General features: G+C 43.3%; 1 protein-coding gene across 2 annotated transcripts in view; it reads left to right on the top strand.

Moving 5' to 3' along the window:
• The first annotated feature begins 2047 nt into the window (after window positions 1–2047).
• The window catches only part of Dchs2 (dachsous cadherin-related 2), a 261750-nt gene continuing 250540 nt past the window's right edge, over window positions 2048–13257 (top strand). For both annotated transcript variants that reach the window (XM_048813546.1, XM_015484405.2), the window contains exon 1: window positions 2048–4506. In XM_048813546.1, coding sequence (XP_048669503.1) covers window positions 2485–4506 — 2022 coding nt within the window. In that variant the 5' untranslated portion in view covers window positions 2048–2484. The remainder of the gene's footprint in view (window positions 4507–13257) is intronic.

The raw sequence follows: 13257 nt of genomic DNA, 5'->3' as shown, positions 1-13257 counted from the left end.
AAAGAACCAATGGAAAAACAGATGTTTGAAACACCTGACTTTCCATTTGTTTCTAAACTAAACCACTGTTTACAAAGAATGTGTCTGGGAAAGAGAGAGAGAAAAAAATCCTGCTTTTCTTTTATGTTTAAACAATATTGGATAACAGTACAGTTTATACTATAAGTTGAAGAAGTTCAAAGATAAGTTCAAGAAACCACATAGGATGATTAAAATGAAAAGGTCACAAAGATAGAATTCACAGTTAATTCTTAGTTATGGCTTCAAATTGCTACTTTAACAGACACATTCATCCACATATCATTGGTTCAACCAACTGTCATCTAATACATATTTAATGAATAGAGACCTATTATGTGCTAAAGTATTGTTCCAGGTGCTGGGATAAAGCAGTTTCAAGTACATAGAGAGGGTAAGATTGTAATACTCTAATAAATAGATGAATAAAACAAGTTGATTTTAGGAACTGATAGACACTGAATAAAATAGGATGTGAGGCTATATAGTTTATGGAGGAGGGGCTCCTTGAAGTAGGGTGATCAGAACAGAACCCTCTAAACATTTGGCATCTGAGTTGAGACCTGAGTGGAAAAAAAAATAAAAATCCAGATCTTTGCAAAGGAGAAAAAAATAACTAGGCAAAGAAAGCTTTAACAATTCAAAGACATCAAGATCACATAGAAGGCAGTATTGCTACTCTAGAGAGGTGGTGTGGAAGGAGTACAGTAAGGTGGGTACAGTCTCATAACTTAGGAAGGAATTATAAGCCAAATTATAAACCAAATATAATGGAATTATATTGCAGGTTCTTAACTGGAGGTAAAATGACTTGAGGTACCTTCAATTTAGATGCTTGGTGGAGAACTACTTTAAAGGGGCCAGAGTGGAGGTAGGAAGGATTCCTCACTCACAGTGAGATGGCAGAGGATGAGGAGAAAGAAGACCCCAAAGATTCATACCAAAATTAATAGGTACGGAGATTTCATTGGTAAAAGGAAGCTGAACTTATTTTAATAATGTCTTCACTTGCATGCAACATAACTGCTAGAATGTAAATTGTTTTACTATTTTTGTCAGAGGTAAAGAAGATGGCATGGCTATGGATTAACAATGTATATATGCCACTGAATATAAAAAGGCAATTTACTGGTGCTATAATGAACCACTATGCAAAGCTTTTGGTCCTCCCTAAAGGACAGAACAGTATCTAGGTAAATAATTCGTCCCTCTGGCCGAGATGCAAAATTGCAGAAACCATTCGCTAAATACCGTCGGCCATTCTTAAGAGGGCAGAGACTTCTTCCTCGGAGCATACTTTATTAGAGGCCATTCATCAATTTCAACCGATTATTATGGATAACTGAAAGGCAGCCTGAGAAGACGGAGATTGACTGGCATTTACTTCTGGCTCAGCCAGCAGCTGGTTTTGAAAGTGGTTTCAGTAAGTGGCCTGCCCTGCGAACTTCCTTGCTTAGGGGTGGTGGAGGAGGTGGGGAGGCCTCAGCCACCGGTCTTTCTGCCCATTAATCAGCGTCATAAGACATCCTGCGTGTATTATGATGGCGCTGAATACATAAACAAGATTCACAAACCGAATCTATTGTCACTCCTGGTGGCAGAGGGGAGTGACAAGACGCTCACATGTCGCTGAATAGTAGCGCGGCATAATACAGCGTGGTTCACACCATGTGTGTCACATATTTATCGGGTTTTCTCGAAGGTTTTTCAAGTTCCTCCTTCACCCCCTTTGCAGGCATCCTGGATCCAGCTGTGCATCGGCCTTTGACTCCATCTGTCCTTCTGCTGGGGACCAGTCTTTCCTGCCAAACGGAAAATACAAGTTTGGCGCCCTAAAGTGATTATAATCCCCACCTTTGCTCATCCGGAGCCAGGCGTCAGGCCTGATGGAGGGACAGTCAAGACGACTGAAGGGAGAGGCGTGGAGAAGATGCTCGCTTCACCTCTCCACACCCACAGCACTTGGCACGCAAAACCTCGGCAGACACCCCGCCTGCGTGTCCCCGACCCNCACTCCAGGCCTCCCCGCCCTTACTCCACCCCCTTCCCAGCCCGATCCCCATCCTCTCCGTGCGTGCGCGCTTTAAATAAATTCCTCCTTTTTGGCAAAGGAAATAATGCACCTGACTTTACCAGGGGGAAACAACCAGCCGAGCAGAACAAGGAACAGATGTAAAATGAATAAAAGGAGAGAGAAAAAGAGATGAGACTCGTTTAAAGAAATCCAGGGGCTGAAGAGGTGGCTGCAGCGGCAGAACCAGCTACAGCTTTCCCATCTGTGTGTGCTGCAGGCAGAGGACGTTTGCACCAGTTGCTGATGTAACCCCGGGAACTCCTGGGTCTGTTGGTTTGTTTGTGAAAGTGTTTTCTTCTTTAGCTCAGACACTGAAAGAAGCTCCTGGATTTTTCCGCGATCCCGCCACAAGCTGGCAGTTATCCGGTGCCTTCTCGAGGAGGTCGCGGAGAATGAGCCCTTCTGGGAGAAAGATGGGAGAAGGGCGTCAGCAGCGGGGAGTTCCCGTCTGGGAGCGCCTACCGCTCGGCGGGAGGAGAGGGTCACCCCGAGGGATGCCGGGCGGTGGCAGCCGCGCCAGGGCGCAGCGCTCCCTGTTCGGCCTCTTGGTGCACGCGTGGTTGTGGGCGTCCTCGGGCTCATCTGCCCAGGTATTTAACCTCAGCCTTTCCGTGGACGAGGGGCTTCCGCCGGACACACTGGTCGGTGACATTCGGGCCGGGCTGCCAGCCGCGCAGCAGCAGGAGGGGGGCGGTTTCTTTCTGTCGGAGGACTCTGATGACTCTCCGCTGCTGGACGACTTCCACGTGCACCCGGACACCGGCATTATCCGCACAGCCCGGTGCCTGGACCGCGAACAGCGGGACCACTACAGCTTTGTAGCTGCCACTCTGCTGGGCGCTGTGGTGCAGGTGGAGATCCGAGTCAATGACGTGAATGACCACTCGCCCCGTTTTCCCCGGGACTCGTTGCAACTCAACGTATCCGAGCTCAGCCCACCAGGTACTGCCATCCGCCTGCCAGGTGCCCATGACCCAGACGCCGGGTTGTTCAGCACACAGGGTTACACCTTGGTGCAATCGTCCGACTTGCCTAAGAACCCCGCAGGACCATTCTTCCAGTTGCGCTATGGGACTCCGGGGCCACCACCATCGCTGCCCCTGGAACCCCTAGACTTGGTGCTGCTGCGGCGCTTGGACCGCGAGGAGCTGGAGGCACACGAGCTGTTGATTGAAGCATGGGACGGTGGCATCCCACGACGCACGGGTCGCCTGCGCGTGGAACTGCGCGTACTGGATGAGAACGACAACCCGCCAGTTTTTGAGCAGGGCGAGTACCGCGCTGTAGTACGGGAGGACGCCCAGCCGGGCGCTGAGGTGTGTCGTGTGCGCGCCACAGACCGAGACCTGGGACCTAATGGCCAAGTGCACTACAGCGTCCGCGCCCGGCAAGTGCCCGGGACCGGTGGAGGTAGCGAACCAGTAGGCGATGCGGCCTACTTCACTGTGGAGGAGCTGAGCGGCGTGGTGAGGGTGCGGAGACCTCTAGACCGCGAGACGCAGGCCTGGCACCAGCTGGTGGTCGAGGCTCGAGACGGAGGCGCAGAGCCTGAGATCGCCACGGTGCGCGTGTCCATCGCGATACTGGACGTGAATGACAACCCACCCACTATTCACCTGTTGTTCCTTACTGAGGGAGGCGCGGCCCGTGTCTCTGAGGGTGCTGGACCTGGCGATTACGTGGCTCGCGTCTCCGTGTCCGATGCAGATGGTGACCCTGAAAAGGAAGAGGATGCCACCGGGGAGCTTGGAGTTGGCCTTGGGGGAGGGAGCATCTCGCTGTCCTTAGAGGGTGGGGAGGGAGCCTTTGCGCTGCAGCCAGGTGGACCTCCAGGAGTATTTTTCCTTTGCGTTGAGGGGCCCCTGGACAGGGAAAGCCGTGATCTGTATGAGTTGCGACTAGTGGCCACTGATGCGGGGTCTCCTCCATTGAGCACGGTGGAGACTCTGCTGCTCTGGGTCGCTGACCTCAATGACCAGCCGCCTCACTTCACCCAGGAGCATTACCAGGCCTCTGTGTCCGAGGCTGCAGCCCCGGGCACTGCAGTAGTATGGGTCAGCGCCTCCGATGAGGATGAGGCTGGCACTGATCACTCCCTGCTGCGCTATGCGCTGGTCCAACTCTTGGCTCCCTGCAACCCAGAGGCCCTGCCGCCCAGCGCAGAATGCGAGCCTTCATTCACCATCAATCCAGAAAGCGGTGTGATCAGCACTATACGAACTCTAGACCGAGAGACCCAGGAGACTGTAGAGCTGAGAATAGTGGCCCAGGACCTTGGAGAGCCCCCACTCTCTGCTACCTGTCTGGTGACCATCACTGTGGATGACGTGAATGATAACGAGCCCATCTTCCGGAGGCAGGTGTATAATGTCACCCTTGCAGAGCATGCCCCAGTTGGACACTGCTTTCTGCAGGTGAGTGGACAATAGGCCTGCGGGTCAACTTGGGGGTCCTGCGGCGGGGTAGGGGATGGAGAGGGTGCGAGTCTGCCTAGGGAACTGTGATATGATTGTATCCTGGACCATAGGCTATAGATCCCTCTCTACAGGAGATGAATGTATGCCTTTTGATCACTGACTCTTTCTACCAGAGTCATGGCTGTATGATCTCAAAGGTCCTGATGGGCATTTGAATCTTGATGGAAACCCAGTTTTCTTCATGTTGGTGTGTGCACCCACATCAGTTTGGGAGGAACCACCCAATTCTAAGCCGTTTAGCATGCAATAGGCACTGTTTCACATTTTTTGGAGCACCCTTTTATGGCATATCAAGGCTACCATAAATGAGTTTTTCAAATGATCAAGTGTATTATGTCTTTAAACACTGAAACTGTTTTGAGTAACCATCTCCAGAGACTCCTTCCACATTTTCCTACCTTCTTTAGAAGCTTACAAAGTTGGTTGAAGACTTAAAGTTACCTTTTTAGTGTCCTTTGTGGGTTGAGAGTGCTTCAGGATGCTGAGACATCAATCATCCTTAATAAAAATGGGGCTGTATACATTGCTTTTTGATTTGGGTGTGTTGTCCTTTGGAGTTCATCTGATCTGAACTTCATTGTTAGAATGTACTGCTTTGCCCCATTCTAGGCACCCCTCCCTGTTGCTTCCCATTGCCTATTTGTATTTCATTACCTAGTGTGAGGTAACCAAATATTTAAGCTTGACTTATTTACTCCAAGACAACTTGAGTAAATAAATAGAGCCTGGTGAAGTTTTAGTTACCTCTCAGCCTGGATTGTTTTCAGACCTGGACTGCAACCTCTACCTTTTGGTTCTCAGGCAGGGTGAGGGTTTAGCTTTATAAATTATGTCTCAAATAATAATGTTTTGATAAGTAGGTGCTAACATATTGTAAAAATCAGTTTCATAAATGCTTGTATCTTTTTAATCCTTTGGGTATGTGGTTAAAAAAAATCACCATCCCTTTTTCTAGTGTGATTGGATAGAGTTGCTAGGTTATTAAAAGGTGACTTGAAGACTAATTAATGACTGCTGCTGAAGCAGATAAATCCACAAATATCAGTGACTAATACAATTAAAATGCATTTATCTCTCAAGAAGAATCCAATGTGATGTAGATTGGCTGCTTATCCTTCATTTAAGATGGAGCTAGATCTGGGAATGACTTATATTATTTCCACCAATATGGAATTAACCAGAGCTCAGCCATGTGGTCTCAGGTCCTGCAAAGGAGGCCAAGACATGGAGAAGAGCCTAAGGACTCCCAGTGTCCAAGGATTTTTTGGATTTCTAGAAATGAAATCATAACAGGTGAAGGACTGAAATGATGTGATTTCCAAGATTTTTTTTCCATCTGGAAGCCCCTAGAGATCTGCGTCTGAAAATGGTACAACTTGGCTCCTTTGAAATAAAAGTAAGCAGGATGAATGAACTGTGATCTTCACGAGAACCTATCTTTAGTGTCATTTCTAAAATTGTGAGGTCTGAGATGTCAGTTTATCCTATTATAGTAACTCGGTATGTGGTGGAATCCTTATGGTGAGATGAACTTGGCTTTAGTGGAGGGCTACATCTTCAACAATTTCACAAAACCTTGCCAGGTTGCCAAGCATTGCTGCTACAGACAGCATTAAATTGTGCTGATTAGAGTTTCTGGAAATTCCAGGAATCTAACCCTTCAAGAAATGCATAAATCCTCTTATTCACTGGGCTCTGGGGTCCCCTTCCCAGCAGCTGTGTGAACTTTCTGTGTTCCACCCCCCACCCTCCAGCAGACTCTGGGGGGTCACTCTCACCTGACTTCCAGGTAAGCTACACAGGAGTATTTTTTATCTATCTCCTTATTCTTTCAATCTTTCTTTATACAAACTTAGCAAAAACTGATCTCCTCATTTGTCCCTCATGTTCTCTCCTTTCTTCCAAAGCTCTATTTAATGATATTATATAAATATTTTATCGCTGTGCATTTTTTCCCTTGTTCTCTACCAACCCCCCCCCCGCCCCTTTAGACCTCATGCCTACTTAAGTCTCTTTTGTCAAAATCAAAGAAAAAACAAAATGAGAAACAACAGGAGAAAGAAAAATTATCTCCTAGATGCCCTGTAAGTTATCTAATTAAACAAACAAACAAATAAACAAACAAAAACAACTCTTTAATCTTTGAGGTGTCTTAGTGGTTATTCTGCATCCACAATCCTTGAGTTTTTTTATTTTTTATTTTTCACTTTTACTGCTGCTCCTGTTGCCAACACAGTGCAGACCACCCCTCCCCTCAACAAGTGCAGGTTGAATTCTTTTATATTCTCATGTCTAGATTGGAACTTTCCCAAGATTGTAAATATAAAGGAACACAGGAATTAAATGAAAGATGACCAGGCAATCTATATCACATGAGATTCTTCTTGAGAGAGAAATACATTTTGATAGTATTAGTCACTGGTATTTATGGATTCATCTGCTTCAGCATTAATTAACCTTCAAGCATTAATTAACCTTCAAGCCACCCATTAAACTCAGTGTCCAATCATGCTGGAGAAAGGGATGGAGGTTATTTTTACCCACCTATGAAAAGGACTAAAAAAATAGACGTGGTCAGGAAAACTACTTTTACAGTATGGTATCACTTTACTTATCTAAAGCTTATTATTTGAGACATGATTTATCCAGAGTAAGAACCATTATCAGTCTGGAATAGGTAATCTCTAGTCCCAAAGAGTTTCTATAACTTTTGCTATAATTTGGATAAGTATCCTCAAAAGAATTGGTTCTCAGCTTTGCAGTATTGGGAGGTGGTGAGACTTTTAAGAGGTGGGACCTAGTGGGAGGTCTTTAGGTCCTTGGTGCTGTGACCTGGGATGGTGGGATTCAGGTCTTTCCCTGACCTCACTTGCCTGACCTCACATCAGGTTTTCCTCTGCTGTGCACTGTTACCATGATGCGCTGCCATTGACCCAAAGCAACAGAACCAATTGGTCAAGAACTGTAAACTGATCTCAAATAAAACTATTCGCTTAGTTTATGCTGATAGTATCTGTTGCTGGCAATGCAAGATAGTATCTGTTGCTCAGGTATTTGGTATAGAAAAGGAAAGCTGACAAACACAATTTTGACAGGCACTAGCCTGGATTTCTTAATTCCTTTCTTCCTACCCACTCGCTCCCACGTGGAAAGCCTCTTCACAACTCACCTCTCAGGGGCTCCTTTCAATCTCTTGATGCTTTTATGGTCTAGATGGAGAGTGTTTCTACTCTGCAGACAATCAGGGGTTTCCTCAGTTATAATGTCTTATAATAATAATCGGAAAGATTCCCCTTTCTTCAGATTACTGCTGAAACGGCTAACTTCAAGCTCTAGGCAAGACCTCCACCCTCCAATGTGTGAGCTAATGTTTTGCATTTTATTTGCATGTACATTTGATTTATTGTAAAGTTTATTTCCTCAATATATTTTATAACTGATTCTTTGGAATTTTATGGTCCTGCCTGCATTGCTTGTCCTGTAGTTTTGGTCCCCTTCACCTTAACACTAACATACTTTCATTGTTTAGCTTACATACATATTTATAGAATTTGTACCAACTTTGAATTTTATATAATTGTATGACCTGTATGTTTATATTATTTTGCCTCCTTTAAGAGGATCCAACCTATCCTTGCACTGGAAATGTAAAATTTCCACAGCAGTTGTCTGCTCTCGTTTCCAGAATTTGTCTAGATCACCTAATGATTTTCATCTTTGCTAGGTATCTGGATTAACACCTTAGTTCCCAGTATGTGCTGTAGATGCCCCTGGCTGTAAGGACTTCTTTTAGTCTCTCTGGATGGATTTGGATGCCATTTTTTCCACCACTTAAACAATTGAGTGTTTTATCATCAGATAGAACTTGATTCGATTTTTTTTTTCTCATTTTAGAATTGGTACATCACAGTTGTGCATAATAGTGAGATTTGTTGTTACATATTTGTGTATGCCCACTCAAGTGTCATTTGCTATCTTTCCTTTCTCTGTCCCCAGAAAGCACCCAATTGTTGCCCAAAACCAATCAGCTGGCTTGGCTTGCTTTTTCAGCTTGGGGAACATAATCAGATAGTATTAGGATATGTAATAACAGGATGGGATAACCTAGAATCTGTGGGATGTATTGCTGGCTCCCATCAATATGTAACTTGACAGTTGCTTTGTCTAGCTCTTTATTCTTTAATTAAAGATGAATGACTTTACATGAAAGAGTGTTCATAGCTTTGAAGGTTATGTTTAGGCACTATGCAGCGATGACAAATATGGCCTATGAGGTCAAGGTGCCTGAGTTTGAATCTCAGCTCCACTGTTTACTAGTCATGTCATCTTTAACATTGCCTCCATTTCCTCCTCTACAAAATATGTATAGAAGTAGTGTTGGCTTCATACAGTTATTCTGTGGATAACGAATTAATACATGTATGTTCTGAACAATGCTTGGCTCATAGTAAGTGCTCAACACATGTTCTATATACAATTAAACTGTAGTAAGCCAGAATTCTGGAAATGATGAAACTATTGCTAAAACTTTTTTTTTAAAAGAAAGGTATTTTGTCTGATAGAACAAAAAGAAGGACTAATAAAAATGGCATTTCAAATAGACATTCCCTTGCATTGAAAGATGGAAAAATGAACAGAGATTAGTTTAAATTGGATTTTAGGTTTTTAGTTAAATATATATATTTCTGTCAATGCAAGATAGTATCCGTTGCTGCTGGCTCTAGAAGTTTGTAACATGTCCTCATAAACGATGTCACCTGTCTTAAGGAAGGTTCAGAGGATCTCTTGGTAGTGATTATTTGGCAAAACAACTGCAACTATAAAAACTCTCCACAGATCTTAGGGGACTAGGTAGTGTGATCTAAGTTGGCATGACATGGTGGCCTTGGCATGGTGGGTCATTTATCCCCAGGGGTTCACTTAGGCTAGTACACACCTGTGTTAAACTTAGTGTCAGCACCTGTGCCTCCTTCAGATATGCAGGGCATGATTCTGTTCTGTAGGGTGTCTTAATGTCTTTTATTCAGTTTATTGGTTATTATTCTTTGGAATCTTTAGTTGAGATGGCATTTAATTAGTGAGCACTTTATATGGAGTTCCCTTGTTTTTCTGGTCATAGTGTCTCCTCCATAAAATGTCACAATTCAGTTTAGCAACATGTTGCTGGAAAGATCAGATATAATCTATATCTTATGGTAGAAAGTAGTAGGTATGTTTAGACTTAAGGGGCTCTGGGGCTGGGAGGTTTTCTTTATCCAATAGATCAGGGGATCTTCTGTATAATACATGTTTTTGTTTACAACATGTAATGAATGCATTCTACTGTCATTGCCGATCTCTCTCTCTCTCTCTCTCTCTCTCTCTGTGTGTGTGTGTAAGTGTATAAAAATGTGTACTGCATTTTTAGGCATAATCAGCTTTATAAGAGAATAATTTGGAATGGGCTTTGGGAATCTGTGACCAGTAAGATTTTCTTTCTCTAAAGATTAAAATCTGACAATAAATTAATTTGATTAACAACTAAACACCAGACTTCTAGTAATAGGCCCCTCACCTTGTAAATTATAAATTAAAATAGTGGAAATAGTGGAAATACTTTCATAGCCCCTTAGGGAAATTATGCTAGAACATTTTTATAAATGCCAGGTTATTTAATTCTTACTGAATTGAAACCTTCATGTAAAAGGAATATGTATGTACTTGGTGGTAAAAGTGGATCTGATGAACACCATCACATCACAGGTATGAATTAAGTAAAAATCTATTCAGTCCATGGAGATCTTGGATTGGAATAATCCTGGTATGTCTTGTTCTTCTAGTGAAGTCATGGGAGGGGATAACCATGAAGGACTCGCTGTGTTTGCTTATTATTAGGGAAGTATCTGGGAGATAGGGAATGGTTATTATTATTTTTTTAGCAGGTAGTACCAGGGATTGAACTACATCCCCTGTTTTATTTATTTATTTTTTTTTTACCTTTTGAGACAGTGTCACACTAAGTTACTCAGGGCCTCACTAACTTGCTGTGGTTGGCTTTGAACTTATGATCCTTCTGCCTCAACCTCCCAAGGCACTAGGATTATAAGAGTGCTCCACCATGCCTGGCATATGGAAGCTTTCTGAGTATAGATTGACATATGTATAATAAAGTTTTAGGAAAATTTGTGTTGAATTACAGAGTAAAAAAGAAGAAAGCAGGAAAATCAGGTAGAGGGTCCTGAGACTTGTCATAGGACATGTTCAGCCGTGAACTAGGGGAATGTTGGAGAAGTGTAATGAAGGCTGGCCTGAGAGGCTCTATAAAGGGAGAATTAGCACAGCTTAAATGAGGTGTGAGGGGAGAAATGTTGGAGAAAGTCAAAGAGGATGTATATTTTGAGTCGGGGTGAGTGGGAGGAACAGGAAAAGTGGAAGGTGAGAGTTTTGGAGAAGGAGGCTCACTCAGCTGAGTTTTGAATCGTTTGGATATGAATTAGTGGCCAGTAGCCCAGGAAAAGGTATCTCAAAGGTTGCTTAGAGATTCAGAACTACTTTCAGGAAGGAGACCAAGGTGGGAGATACAGACTTAGAAGTTGTGCCGTACTGTGGAGGTGATCACTGAAGCCATGAATGTGAACTTGGGGCCCTCCTTCCTGTTTTCTATAGGCCTAGACAGTCTCTTTCACAGGGACTGAGGACGTTGATGGTCTTTTAGGCTTTTTTGTCTCCACGATAGCTCTTTGCATGCAGGCAATCTACTCTTCCATTCCTCAAATGACCCAGTTTCGATGTCTTTCATTTTTGATCTTGCTCCCAGAACCTTATCTCCCAGGAACAGAGATTCTTGGATAACCTGGAATCTTCTAAAGCTGTTTCACTTCTGAAATCTCAACTCATATCTCAACTCTCTGATCATCGTCTCCTAGTCTTTCCAAGTATCTCAGCCTTTGGTTTTATTTCCTTTATGAATTCTGATTACCTTAAATGTCCCTTACTTTTCTGTCCTTGCATCTAAGTCCCTTTCTTGCTTCAGTTCCTCCTCTGTCTATCCCAGACTTCTCCACTCACCAAATTAACCCTCCATCTTCCTGAATATAGATCACTGTTAAACTAGATCAGTCTAGCTATATGCTGGATGTGCTCTGTATTTCTGTGCCCACCTGGGACTGTGCAGGATTGCTGGAGTAATTATGAGTGATTCCACTCAGGTTGGTTCCAATCAGCGTGTGGCGTCAACCAGGCCCTGGTCTCTACTGGGTAATTTCATGGTATTCACCTTAACCATTTCTCCCACGACTTCATTCTCTTTCAGTGTCATATCTTGCTACCTTTATTCTTTAAAGGTAATCATGCCTCTTATGTTACAGAGCCCAGAAGGTGAAAACAAGCTTGTGTCTTTACTTGCAATTATCAGAACTTTGTCTCTGTACCATCCGGTCCCTAAGGACTAGGTGATTCTTCCTTATCCAAATCAAACCCATCCATCCATCCTCCACATTTCACCTCCCCCATCTTCCCTGACATTGCTTCCTAATGATTTCTTGAACCTCCATCTTTGACCTCTGTCTCTAGACTTGTTCCTGCTCTTTAGCATGTAATATGCTGCTCCCATTATTTGATGTATTTGCAAAGCAAGACTGTGGGCATCTTATTTCTGTTTGCTCAGTTTCCTTCTTCAGTGGCCTGTAATGACTGACATCAACTGCCTGCTGGCCTGTTTTCATTCAGGCTGGGTCATATGGGAAGACCCTTCCTACTCAAAGAAGATTTCTGGAAACCTGTGCTTCTTGTATAGTGTGTGTCCTCTTTCCAATGGACTTAGTACCCTGCTTCATCTCTTGAGCAGAAAGAGTCTTCTTCCACATCGACTGGTGTCAAGAAGGGAAGAAAATGCTGCTGCTAAAGTATAAGAAATGACTCATGAGAGTTATTATTGCCCATTTCTTAATGTTACATCTCATAATTGATGGGAACCATCCACTTTGATCTTTTATAGAAGAAGAAATGTTTGAATCAATTAGGATAAGATGTCCACTGCATAGACAAAATGACTTAGTAATTATGGATTATGATTTAAATAATCTTGCTGCTTTTACTGTTTTACTGGATGGCTTTTGAACTGACTACACATGTCTTTCTAGGCAGTAGGATGCCGTGTCTTTCTTAACAGTTCTGTTTTAGATTTCCTTTTAAAAGCCCAGACTGTTAACTTCATTTTAGGTTTTACCACTTTCCCATAAACATGTAGCTCTCAGATAGCTCACTGATGAAGTGTGTGAAAGCTCTTTGGTAGAGAGGATGGAAGAAGTTTGGTAGGAAATAATAATAATTATTTCCAGGTGTTCTTGCTTTGGACAGAAGAGCCATCTATTGAGTAAAAACTCACACTTTTGAGTCAGACAAACATGGATTTAAATTTCAGCTGTCACTTAGTAACTGGACTTTAAATAAGTTTCCAAACTTTGTAAACCTAATTTTTCTCATCCAGAAAATAGGAATGACAATAGCTACCTTCTAGGGTTATTGTGGGGGTTTAATGAGATGATGCACATTCAATATATACAGCTTTGACTGACAAATGGTAAATGCCCAAGAAAGTGTATCATTATTTGTATCTTCACTTGAGTTTGATTCAAAGTGAGGAGCTAAGAGAGAGTGAAAGAAAGAAATATCAATCAAGAAAACCAATGCCTAGTCATGTTAAATGGC

The sequence above is a fragment of the Marmota marmota genome, unplaced genomic scaffold, assembly GCF_001458135.2.
Source record: "Marmota marmota marmota unplaced genomic scaffold, marMar, whole genome shotgun sequence".
Lineage (NCBI taxonomy): Eukaryota > Metazoa > Chordata > Mammalia > Rodentia > Sciuridae > Marmota > Marmota marmota.
Note: the sequence above shows the minus strand (reverse complement) of the source record. Positions and strands in the feature narration are given on the sequence as shown.